Genomic DNA, 12,391 nt, shown 5'->3' with positions numbered 1-12,391 from the left:
TACAGAAGTTTCAAAATATTCAAATCAAATTATTTTGACTTTTCCTTTTTAGCAGCAGTGGCAGCAGCGGCAGCAGCAGCTTTCTTGCTCATAGTGCTACCAAAGTAGACTACCACTATTGGTGCCATTAATGTTAGAAACACCACCCAGGCAATTATAATCCCAATGCTTCTCCCTATTAATCCCTTATAGGTGTTGAAAAAAATAACAGAATAGATTTCAAAAGCATTATGTAATGGCATGGCATAACCATAGCGATAGAATTCAGGCAATAAAGCAATTGGTGTAAATGTGGGAGTAATATTTATAATCACCCAGAATATCAACCAAAATCCGACCATTGGAGGATAGACAGTTAATATGAGCATAGCGGCCAACTCATTCGCCAATCCAACACTCCACATAGTTAAAAAAGTTACCATCCAGTAAACTAGGAAGCCCGACTTACCAAAGGTAACAGCAAAATCAACTTGAAATGCCAAGGTAACCAAGCCAAACATTAAACTGATAACAAAATACGACATGATCGATGCAAAAACCCGATAAAGTAAAAAGTTTCTTTGCTTCACCATTAGTGCCACTGATCGGTGTATATCAACAAAAAAATTGAAACTGAAAAAACTAACAATAACAAGATAAAGAAGACCAATTTGTAAAGCCGCAACTAACACTCCACTAGTAGATGGTCTCATATCAATTATTTGAAAGGCCAAGGCCGTAGTGGCCACGGCAACTGAGTTTTCATTGTCAAGGGTTATATTGCCAATTCGCACAAGGTCTCTCATCACCAGGTTTTGATCCAACCACATTGTTTGAATTGAATCTATAGATGCCACCACATACGGGCCAACACTAGTTAGATGTCTCCCAGTTTCATAATAACAATATACAGAATCACTGACATTGTACTGGTTGCCATTGGCCAATGCGTTATATATATTGTAGGATGAATTCTGCTTGACATATATTGACGCCCAATAATGCTGATGATGAATTTGACGAATGACCTCTTCATTTACAGTGTTGTTGTGTTGTGACGCAATAGTTTCAAATTCGCTTGTGTTATATATTTTCCAATCACCAATGGTTTTGGCAGTTGGGGTAGCTAATAAATCGCGAAGCTGATTGCCAAAAAGCGGAGGGATGCCATCAATTTCTTCATCTTCTAAAACCACCAACATTTTCAAGTTTTTAATTCGAGTTTCTCGTTGATACATTGAACCCCAATATATGGAAAAGACCCCTAAGCAACCAATGGCCATTACTAGATAAATTGTAAGGTACTTCATGGACAATTCTTTTCTTTGAGCTCGCAAATTCTCATGGAAGAATGAGTATCGAGATTGCACTCTTTCAAGAAATGTGGATTGACGGGATATTGGCTCACCCATTTCCACATCCTCTTCATTATCCCGTGGTTCGAGTTGAGTTAATGTGAAATGTTGTATTGATTCTTCGGACCCACTGTCGTTGCTTGACCTGCCTATATCAGATGGCTTTGACATATGATTAGAGATTGGATTTGAACTGGGGTTTGAATTCAGATTTGAATCATTGTGAGACATTTGAAATTCAAGTGTATTGCTAATAAGGGTAAAGAAAACTAGACTAAGGAATGCTTACGGAGAAATTCATCATTTATTATATATTTTTATTTTTTTATTCTTTTTTCGCACGAATAATTTTTGTTTTTAGTATTGTAAACACTCGGTATTATTGTTGCTATTACTCGGACCACGCATCTCTATACGGAATTACCGCCGTAAAGCCGAGTTTTATTATTAATACGGACTTAATAACGTTTTCTTGACTACGTCCCGGAATTTTTCGTCTTGTTGTTGTTGTTGTAATTTGGTGATGTGTTCTTTTTCATATGGAAAAATACTTTAAATCAATTTTCGGATTATTGTTTCTTTTTATAGAATTATATAAATAACTTTATTCTTTAAAGTAATATGTATGGGTTTGGTAAATGGATCTTAATACACCGTGATTAAATTAGTATGGCCATTATGGGGGACAACAAAAAAAAAAAATTAAAGGCTAATAGAGTCGGCCCGACTTTTAGAAATTCTTTTATCTTCTTTGTTATTTGTGTTGTTTCTTTCATTATATATGGAGACCACAAAGTGATTTCCCTTATAAGTAATTGTATAATATAGCAATCTATCGAAGACCAGAGAAACATTAATTAAAACGAATCAACTACTGAATTAACTGGAATAACTCTATCAAAAATAAACGATGCAAAGCGTCCAGGTAAAAGCAAAGTGAAAAAGGTCGTGCATGCACTCAATATCTATACAGTTTTTAAAAACTCTACTAACTTCAATACGATTTGGTATATAAATGAGTGTTCAGATAACACTAGATCAACGGAGCATTTTAAAATGCTACTCCTTTTTTTTTTTTTAATTGTTGTATCTTAGTCATGTCAATTATGTTTGTTAAATAGTTGGCCATACCAAGATGCTCCTTTCTTTCAATGTATTTTTATTCTATCGTTATCACAATTTACAGTGAAAAGATAATCAACCGAGAGAACATTTATGAAATCTATAGACCAAACGATCTCTCCAGAAAAAAAAAATACAACGAGAAAAAAAAAAAAAAAGTGTAAACCGACGCAAATTCCAATTATCCAGAGTTTTACTTATCCTTCAATCAATCGATCAATCAACGTATCCATCAATCAATCATTACATCATTTTTAAAATTGCCAGTATTTACTCATCTTCATCCAAACATAATATATTTGTTAGATATACCCCTGATATATCCTACAACCACACTTCAAAACTTTATTTCAATTAAAACGCACTGTATTTTTTCTTTTTTTTTTTTTTTCCATACATTAATTTATCTTGTCAAACTTGCCAAATCAAATCAATTTCTATATCAACTTTCTCCATTAACGCCTATTTTTTTTTTTTTGCAAGCAACTGTTGAATTATTGTTATGACATCTCAAATCGCCGATGGTTCTTCTACAACTACAATCAATCCTTTGAAAAATGGATCCACTGCCCTTAAACCACCACACCATGCCCATGGCATGTCAGCGAACTCTCACCTCACGAATGGTTCGCCAAAGAAAGTAAAAAGTTATAAACGGTTAGAATTAGAGCGATTGATAAGAGAATTTCAAAATAAATTAGGCAAGAATTGGGAAAAGTATCATGAGACTTTGAGTTTGTTTTTGATAGGGAAATTGTCGCGTGTTGAGTTGATATCAACGATAACACCAATATTAAAGGGGAAGAATTTATTAAAATATCATAACAAGTTGCTATTGTTGAATTTTGCCAATAGTTTAAAAGACAACTCGTCAGATTTATCAAATGAGTTTGCCGGTTTCTGGAATAAGAAAGCGGGCAAAGTTACTAAAAGTAAAAACAATCAATTTGAAAGGTTCAAATCGGTGATCATGGGATTACCAGTAAAAGAACGTAAGAGAATAATTGACATATCTCGAGATAGTGGTAAAAAGGGTAAAATTGCCACCGATATTATATTGACTAGACACGCTATTTTACCCAAGATTCCCATGATTCAGGATAAAGAGCAACAACAATTACAAGTCAATAATTTGGTCCAATGGCAGCAGGATGTGTTGAATGGGATAAATACACCAATTGCAACTGAAAATTACGAAATTCCCGATTATGATAATTTGTCAAGAATGGTGTTAATGATAATGAGAGAACATGGACTAACTGGAGGATTGAACTCCGGGGTGATGGAAGTGATACTATTGGGTTTGGAATCTCATTTAAAGAATATTATTGAAACGGCCATTGATGTTGCTAAATATCGGATGAACAAGTATACCAATGATAATTATATCCCTTATGTGAAATCCAATGGAGAAGCTAATAACACTACCGGTAATGACGATGGATTACCATCAAGTAAAGATATCACTTTGTGTATTGAAGATTTGCATGACACATTAGAAATGTATCCTCATTTAGTTGAATCGTCGGGTCCTAAATTGAGATTATCTAACGTTATGCTTGAGAATGATGACATGATTGGTGATGGATTAGATTATGACTTGCCACCAATAAATCAGGAGTACTTTGCAAAAGAGCGTCATACAACTACTTCTAATAATGCATCCACAGGGGCTACCAATACAAGTAATAACACAAATAGCACAAGTGGTGCTACTGGTGGTGCAACTAATTCTACATCAAAACACAAAACAGATTCGACTGCGGTATCAGAAAAGACAGACACAAACCAACCTTTGCAAACCCCTGCTTCAACACCTTCACAAGCACCAGCACCAGCACCAGCACAAACACAAACACAAGTATCAGCACCAGCACCAGCTTCTACACCAATTCTAAGACCAGATGCTCATATTGGGACCACTGATGAACTAAAATGGGTATTACATGATTTAGTGTCAACTATGTAACATTATGAAGACTTTTTAATTGTATTTTTATTTTCTTGACTAAATATGCGAATCTATAGAATTGATAAATTTTAGTAGACTATTTGATTGAGAAGTTTTTGGTTCGTATAAAAATAGTGTAGAACAATGATGGTATATCCAAGTTAGCAATTTTTCGAAAAAGCCAAGCGAACTCTTGGATTTGAATTTTTCAAGAATCTTCTCTTGTTGGTCTTGATCAATTCTTGAGCAATCAACGATCATTAATTTTGACGTATCGGTTGAAATTATATGAATAGCAGTTTCTTGAGATAATGTGGAATCGATTTTTTCGACAATATGTTTAAATTGGTCGAAATCATCAATGACCATTTGTTGGTGCTGGAATAAGGTGTCTACTTGGGCATTCGAATTCAACAAATCGCAGACTTCAGTATTTCCAGCACTATTTTTAATCGATATACACTGGTAAATATATTTCTGTTGTCTTTGAATAGTCTTATACGAATCGATGACAATTTGTGATCCAGGAAGATAATTATTTATGATGGATACATTGCGACCTTTTAGTGTTGATTGCACTAAACATTGAAATTCATCAATGATAAATGAAGATGGAGTATCTTTAGAAAAACGTTTATTACATGTGTCATGGCCTTCACCAACGGAATAAACTCTAAATTTTCCTTGTATGTTCATAATTGAATTCTCCAATATTCGTCGATGTTCATCATGCTTAGCGATTTTCGAATGTAGCATTGAATATTCAGAATAAACATTGTCATATTCTTTTTGTTCCTGTTTATCTTTTGCTATGGCTTCATGCAATTCCAATTCAGCTTCTGATACTTTTAATTCCAACTCTTTCTTAGTTGTTTGATAATTATTCATCTCTTGTTCGATGTTAGCAATCTCATGTCTAATAGTGTCTATAGAATCATTTCTTTGGGCAAGTTGATCTTTAAGCTCATTGTATTCTATTTCAAGCTTAGTCAACTCATCTTTTTTATTAATCAATTGATCATTTATCAATTGTTTATTTTTCTTTAATGGATGAAGCTTGTCTTCCAAATCTTTACTGAATTGTTCCTTTTCGGCTGTCAACTTGCAATCCACTTTATCCATCGCTTTTTCATACTCAGACATTACTGTCTCTTTTTCTGTTTTCAAATTATCAATTTTGGTCAATAATTCCTTATAATCAAATTGTTTGGCATCTTCCAATTGATTTAACATTTCAAACTCCAATTCTTTAAACTGCCCATCTAGTTTTATTTTGTTTTCGTGCAATTTCGAATATGTCAACTTTTCTTCTTGTTCAACATCATTTATAATATCATGTTCCAATATCTCAAACTCACTTTGCTTTTGGTTGATTAAATCATTAATTAAATCAATTTTATAATAGTAATTTTTATAAATCTCTTTTAGTTTTCCTAAATCAATCTCCAATTTTTCATACAGACTAGCTTGCTGTTTATATAATTCATTTAATGAGTAATATTCTTCTTGGAGTTCATTAGATCTAAAAACACCTGGTTGGGACCTGGCAACAAGAGTCGATGATGATTGTCCATTATTATCATTGACACCTGCTTTCCGTCTTAATCTTTCCTGAATAGATAAAATACCTTGGGGAATTGATGCTGAAGACAAAACTGACGAAGAAGAAGAAGAAAAAGAAGAAGAAGAAGTGGAAGAAACTGATGCTATAGCAGCTGACTTTGATGCAGTTGGAGGCGGGATTCTTGATGGGAAAGATTTTATAGAACTCAGGGGAATACTTGCCATATCAAAACCTAATGAATCTCTTCGCTTTTTGGATGGATCTCGTCTTAAATTAGGAGATATCTCAGAAAGTGGTCGTTTTGATCTTGTTTGCTCTTTTGATGATTTCATTTTCAAACTCAAGTTCTTGTTATATGATGGTGTTGTCAATTGTTGAAACAAGAATGAAACAGACTATAAACGAAAAAATTCTCAAATACTAAATAACAACAATAGTCAGTTTATGGGTATAAAAAAAAAGATATGAGTTACTTTTAGTTGTTGTCTTTTTGGGCCCAACTGAAGGGGAAGGCTAATGGTTGTTTAATGTATGACAAGAGATCTGTAGTTGGAGAAGAAATGTTGTTTTTGGTATTTGTTTACTTTTTGTTTATGTGCATTTTGGTGTTTTTTTATTTTTCGCTCCTTTTTGTTTTCTATCTTTACAATTGCACTACAATAATTGACACGCTATGTATAACATAATACAACCATTTTGCTATTACTGAATTTATTCATCTTTCTTCAGGCTAATGGTCTCTATTGTCAAACCTTTATTACCAATAAACCAAATCAAAAAGAAAAGAACCCAATGGCATTCATCTGCCATTAACACAATATATTTGTCTCTGACACTCTCAAGCAAAAATTGTTTTAGTACCAGAGCATAGTCGGTAACCAAGTAGTAATTGTATACCAAATCAGGATAAAAGGCAAAGCTGGCAAATGGATAAACAAATAACCACAATATAACTGAATAAAGGTATCCAGATTTAGTTCCACCAGGGGTCAATTTGCTCAACGTTTGCCTGATTGTAGATATGTACATGGCAAATTTAATAATTTTGCTAACCCCGAATAATGTGGCCACTGCAGCACTGAATCTGTGAATCTTGACGTCTCTTATTATTCTTTGTACTACACTCAACCCATCAAATTTCCCTGACCCTAAGACACCATCAACAACATTATAGTATTCGTTATTGATAACCAAATTTGTAACATCCAGTTTTAAATCAAAAAAACGAGAGGTAATGGCTGGGGTAACGGTAAATGCAGTAACAATAGCAATTTTTTTAAGATCCTGGTCTTTGTAACTTGAATAAAGTGTCCCATATCCCATCAAAAATACCATAGTAAATACATCATCAACTGCAGACACAATATCCTCTGTATAGTTTATAATGTTAAATCTCAACGAAAGTAATAAAGAAACAGCAAATATACCAGCTTTTATTAATTCAAATTTACCAATTAGCTTGAATAGCACTTTGTTTTGACGACTGAAAAATTGATTATAGAATAAATTGACAATTATATTAACAACACAGAAAACAACGTTATCAAATTGGATTCTTGATTCGTCAACATCAACACGATATTCGTAGCCATCAATTAAAGGAGAGTATATACAATAAGTTCCTGGACTTGTAACATCGTATGATAATTTGTCAATCAAAATGTCATTGTAGGAAGATCCAATGAATCCTTTGGCAAATGTAAATCCTTGCTCAGTGAAATAATCGTCGATTTTACCATCAGTCACCAAATAATCAAAATTAGGTATTGGCAAAAGAAGTTTCTCATCATAGTTGAATATCAACACTGGCGGATTTTCTCCGCTTGCTGTACCAATTGTCTTGGTTAATGAAATATTTGTGGGTGCTTTGATTTCTAAACATGCGACATTCTGATTAGTGGCTATATGAAAAGTTCTTGCCAACGTTAATGGAAGCAATCCTAAAAGTGTAAGTGACTTCATTGAAAGGGAACAATGCTGCTGTACAGTGTGGGACCAGAAATTAAAGTGAAATAACCAACTGCATTTTTTTTTTTTTCACTGTCCACCAATTCTTATATATGTGTGGAGAAGAGGAACAACTGCAACAACTACAACAATGTCGACGAACGAAGGAACAAGAAAAATACAATATTGCCCAGGCCTTTATTTCCTAATCTAGTAAACACACTCTTTTACTTTTTCTCTATAATATCTTCAGTTGAGTCCCTAATAATCTCTTCTTCCAGATCTACTAATAAAGCATTAGTACCTTTACCGTCATTTCTTTGTATAAATATAAATATTAAAGAACAGAAGATACCCAAACTAGCAACACCAATTCCAAAATATAATCCACTTCTATAACTGAGCAAAACATTATGTGTCCTGAGTTTAATTTCGGTCTCAACACAACTTGACATACCCAAAAACAAACTGACTGAATAATTTATCACTGTTGACACCAATGAACCAGCCATACCTTGATGATGGCTGGGTAAATAATCAGATAAGATAATGGAGGCAGCAGGGAACGACATATCCATTGCCCAACATAATATAAACATCTGTCCCATCGTTAATCGAAAGTAGGATTGCTGTATTGGAGTCACTGACAACATTAGACACCCCACCATAAAGCAAATTGTCGCAAATGAAATTATGTAGGATGGTTTTGTATGGGAGATAATGATTGACGAGGCAATGGCAGCAATTATCCCCATGACCAAAAATGGGACATAAGTTAATGAGCCAGCAATGGCAGTATACTTTCGTAGATTCAAAATAATATTCCAGTAATAATATTGCCAAATCCCAAATGACCCCCAACCGCAACTTATACACGCTAGGACCATGCCGATTTTAAGATTGAAAACTGATTTGGGCACCAACGGATATTCAGCAATAAATAGTTCAACAATGAAAAATGCCACGATCAGTAATACAGCAATGATCAATAAAACAATTATGTAAGCCGTATTCCATCCTACTACGGGACCCTGAGTCCATACAAAATTAAATAAAATCAATCCTACTATCCCAGTTGATGTACCAAGAGGGTCGATTCTTTTGAAGAACTCACTATAACTTTCAAATTTGTGATGAGGTATTGGAGGGATATAGATTATGGAAATTATTGTCAACATAGCGCCACCAATACTTAACAACCAAAATATCCATGGCCACCACCATAATTGTGCAATCAAAGCCGCTATGAATGCCCCAAAAAAAGCCCCAGAGGGCCCATTGGCACCAACACAACCAAACACAAGATTTTTCCGTTCACCGTTGGGATAAATGTTTCCCAAAATGCCCATTCCACATGGTAACAAAAGAGCAAATCCAATACCTTGTAAGGCACGACAAATAATGAAAAACTCAACTGAAACATAATTTGATAATCCTGTGATTGTTGAAAACACGGTAGTCCAAATCCATCCAATGACAAATATCAATTTCAATCCCAATAAATCGCCCAATTTCCCACTAATTAAGATAAATGTCCCCACAGTTAATGCATATGATCCCATAAACCAAACCTGTTTTGCTGAATCAATGGTATTGAAGGAGTTTAGAATTATGTTCATTGTCGATAATGATAATGTGATTCCCGCTTGAGTGAAAAATTGTGCAAGACAAATGAGTGTAACTACTATGATCTCATGATATCTGGAGGTGAATATTTTAGGTCGTGGATCCAATGATATTACCATATTTAGTGATTGTGTATGTGTATGTGTGATGGTGCAATGTAAGAATGCAAAAATGTAAGGATGAGCTGTAAAACAACGATCTTTTGGATATAATCAGACAAAAAGAATAAATAAAAGTATGCTAAATTGTTATATGTCCTCTATAATAAATATAAACGTTTCCTTTGTCATGGGAAAAGAATAAAGTGTATAAAAAATTCAAGATTTGTTTGATGCAAAAAAAAAAAAAAAAAAAAAAAAAAAAAACAGAAAATTTCTATATACGCAACGCAAGACGCATCTAAAGATGTATAGTCCGGTTCCCCGATCAATCTTGGACCGGCATCCCGTCTAACTTTCTTATCAACATAAACAATTTTTTTTTTTTTCATCTATAGGATCTATTTCCATATCTACCCCATTGCAAACAACACAAGTCCCTAAACATTGGCAACACAATAAATGCTGTTAAATTTATTATAGGGCTAAACAGTTATTCATTAGTGTCCGGGTGAGTTTGGTGATTTATTTTCCATTTTTGATGTTATTATCATTACAGGTAATGTATGAAGTTCTGTGAACAAACTTCAAAAAAAGGTATAAAATGGGCTTGGTTCTTTATTTTTGTTGTTCGGTAATCAATATAGGCAAAACTATTGCGATATCCTCAAATTACCACACTTTGTTCTTTTGTCTTTGAAAATCTTTTTCTATGGTCAAAATATTGACAACGATTGTAAATAGTTATCAGTTTCTTCAATAAATTTGCCATTGTTTATCTTGCTATATTCTCCATCAGCACTGAATTCCACAGGCATCAATCCATTTTTAACAACATATTTAATGAAATAATTCAGATATAATTCAAATAATACATCGGACAATTGATTAACTTCTCCATTGGTGACAATAACAAATTTAAACCGTGATAATGATTCCCAGAAATGGACTTTAAATGACCCAATGTTGAACGATTTCAATTCATTCATTTCAGTTTCGTCGTCATCAGCCAATTTATTAGATATTGTTTTCAAAGAATACAAAATACCAAATAATAATTTCGAACTATTGGAATCATTACTTTTATTTATTTGTCCTGATAAAGTATCGTTCGAGGAGGCAACATGGGTATACTCTCTGTTATAAATGCAATTACAGTGACGATCAAATATAAAAAATGAGTAAATGGTCATATGGTGTCGATATGATAACAAATAAAAAACAAGTCAGTTGATGAGTGAAAAATCAAAGGTGAATTGCAAACTAGGCAAAGAAGGAATGAAATGCGATGATGATGGGTGGAGGGAAGTATGGGAGGAAGTTAACAGTTTTGAGACTTCTGGTGATTTCTGGTATATTTGATTTGCATGTCTCATTTTTTTTTTCTGTGGGTTGTTCAGTTTGAAAAAGATCTAGTCAAACAGTCGTGTAAGTTGGAACGTATTTTGTTTGTTTTGTTTTTTTGGGCCTTGCAAGAGCTGCAAAACGAGATATCAAAAGAATAATAATGTGAAATGAAGCTTACTACACAATTTAGTCATGGATAATAAGCACCAATACTCTATAGGTATATGTTCATAAATCTAATTTCCTTAGGTGACATACTTCCATGAATATGCGGTGGGGAGAAAAATAATTATTATCGGTGGGAACTTTTAGTTAAATGCAATGAATAAACAACAAACATTTATATCTAGTAGATGCTAAACTTCTAGTACTTTCAAACTCTTTGTTTTTGGTAGTCTCACACGAACTTGTCTTTTTGTCAAATTTCCGTCCTACCAGAAATATTCAACAACCAAATAGAAGGAATTCATAGTCCTAAAGCCAAACATTTGAAGCTTAGATAGGGACAACCAGTAAACAACAACAAATAAAAGTATGCAAACTCTGCAATCCAGCAAATGTTAGATGTTCTACCAACCGGAAAGTGTATTTCAAGATCGAGATCTTTCTATTATCATCTGAGCTCACACATGAATTTGATCAGGTAGTCAAATTTAGTTGACCTATTTCATTCCTTTGAAGGGCTAACTATGCGATTCGAAAATGAACGTTCAACAATTATGGTACAATACCAACTAGAGTAGTTCTTAAGCAATGCATTTATTCGTCAATCTAAGAGGCATTGAAATAGTAGCAAACATTGTCCTGGCTGTATGCAGATTGGGAATCTAAATATCTATTTTGGTGTGGACGGATTTACCCTCCCAAAACAACAAAGGAAGGATAATCAAACAACAACAAATTGAAGATCCAACGTCTGTCTTTCTCTGTCAATCATTGTAATCAGGATCTTAATCATCAGTGTCTTTGATCAATGTTATATATTGCTGAAGTAGCATGAATACTCGCGGAATATATCTTCTTTGTAGACTAAACATAGTGGATTAAACTTTGTTTTGATAATACATCACGCTAATAATTGCCTACTTTCTCAAATTTTCAATATTCATTCGTCTACATTAAAATACGTATACTAAAGATAATAATAATAATAATTTCCTCAAAAAATCTAATATACTATACAAATTGCAATAACGTAACCCATTTTATCAGTATAAGAGGTCCAAAAAATAGAAAAAGGGCGTTGGTTGATTCCTTAATTGAGTTTCATCTACTATAGCAAATCTCTCCAAATTTTTTTTTTTTACACCACTTTGAATGTTTAATTTCACATCACCCAATATTGAAACTTCATTTCACTCAATTATCTCTGCCGTCCGCCTCATTTGAGATTTAGTATGCA

The 12,391-nt window shown here is 33.5% G+C and overlaps 6 protein-coding genes across 6 annotated transcripts; 1 reads left to right on the top strand and 5 right to left on the bottom strand. All coding sequences in view use genetic code 12, as the record gives it.

Moving 5' to 3' along the window:
• Positions 1-29: 29 nt before the first annotated feature.
• Positions 30-1,565, bottom strand: CD36_83090 (nitrosoguanidine resistance protein, putative; the record flags this gene model as incomplete). The annotated part of the gene is made up of 1 exon (XM_002419194.1): positions 30-1,565. The coding sequence occupies one exon, from the start codon at positions 1,563-1,565 to the stop codon at positions 30-32; it is 1,536 nt and encodes a 511-aa protein (XP_002419239.1).
• A 1,393-nt stretch (positions 1,566-2,958) lies between these two features.
• Positions 2,959-4,425, top strand: CD36_83080 (histone acetyltransferase complex component, putative; the record flags this gene model as incomplete). The annotated part of the gene is made up of 1 exon (XM_002419193.1): positions 2,959-4,425. One exon carries the CDS (start codon positions 2,959-2,961, stop codon positions 4,423-4,425), a length of 1,467 nt encoding a protein of 488 aa, XP_002419238.1.
• A 39-nt stretch (positions 4,426-4,464) lies between these two features.
• Positions 4,465-6,303, bottom strand: CD36_83070 (type II myosin heavy chain, putative; the record flags this gene model as incomplete). The annotated part of the gene is made up of 1 exon (XM_002419192.1): positions 4,465-6,303. One exon carries the CDS (start codon positions 6,301-6,303, stop codon positions 4,465-4,467), a length of 1,839 nt encoding a protein of 612 aa, XP_002419237.1.
• A 379-nt stretch (positions 6,304-6,682) lies between these two features.
• On the bottom strand, positions 6,683-7,933 carry CD36_83060 (conserved hypothetical protein; the record flags this gene model as incomplete). The annotated part of the gene is made up of 1 exon (XM_002419191.1): positions 6,683-7,933. One exon carries the CDS (start codon positions 7,931-7,933, stop codon positions 6,683-6,685), a length of 1,251 nt encoding a protein of 416 aa, XP_002419236.1.
• A 212-nt stretch (positions 7,934-8,145) lies between these two features.
• CD36_83050 (drug resistance protein, putative) lies at positions 8,146-9,663 on the bottom strand (the record flags this gene model as incomplete). The annotated part of the gene is made up of 1 exon (XM_002419190.1): positions 8,146-9,663. One exon carries the CDS (start codon positions 9,661-9,663, stop codon positions 8,146-8,148), a length of 1,518 nt encoding a protein of 505 aa, XP_002419235.1.
• A 695-nt stretch (positions 9,664-10,358) lies between these two features.
• CD36_83040 (transport protein particle (TRAPP) complex subunit, putative) lies at positions 10,359-10,835 on the bottom strand (the record flags this gene model as incomplete). Its single annotated transcript, XM_002419189.1, has 1 exon — positions 10,359-10,835. The coding sequence occupies one exon, from the start codon at positions 10,833-10,835 to the stop codon at positions 10,359-10,361; it is 477 nt and encodes a 158-aa protein (XP_002419234.1).
• Between the last annotated feature and the right edge of the window lie 1,556 nt (positions 10,836-12,391).

Source organism: Candida dubliniensis, chromosome 3, assembly GCF_000026945.1.
Source record: "Candida dubliniensis CD36 chromosome 3, complete sequence".
Classification (NCBI taxonomy): domain Eukaryota; kingdom Fungi; phylum Ascomycota; class Pichiomycetes; order Serinales; family Debaryomycetaceae; genus Candida; species Candida dubliniensis.
Note: the sequence above shows the minus strand (reverse complement) of the source record. Positions and strands in the feature narration are given on the sequence as shown.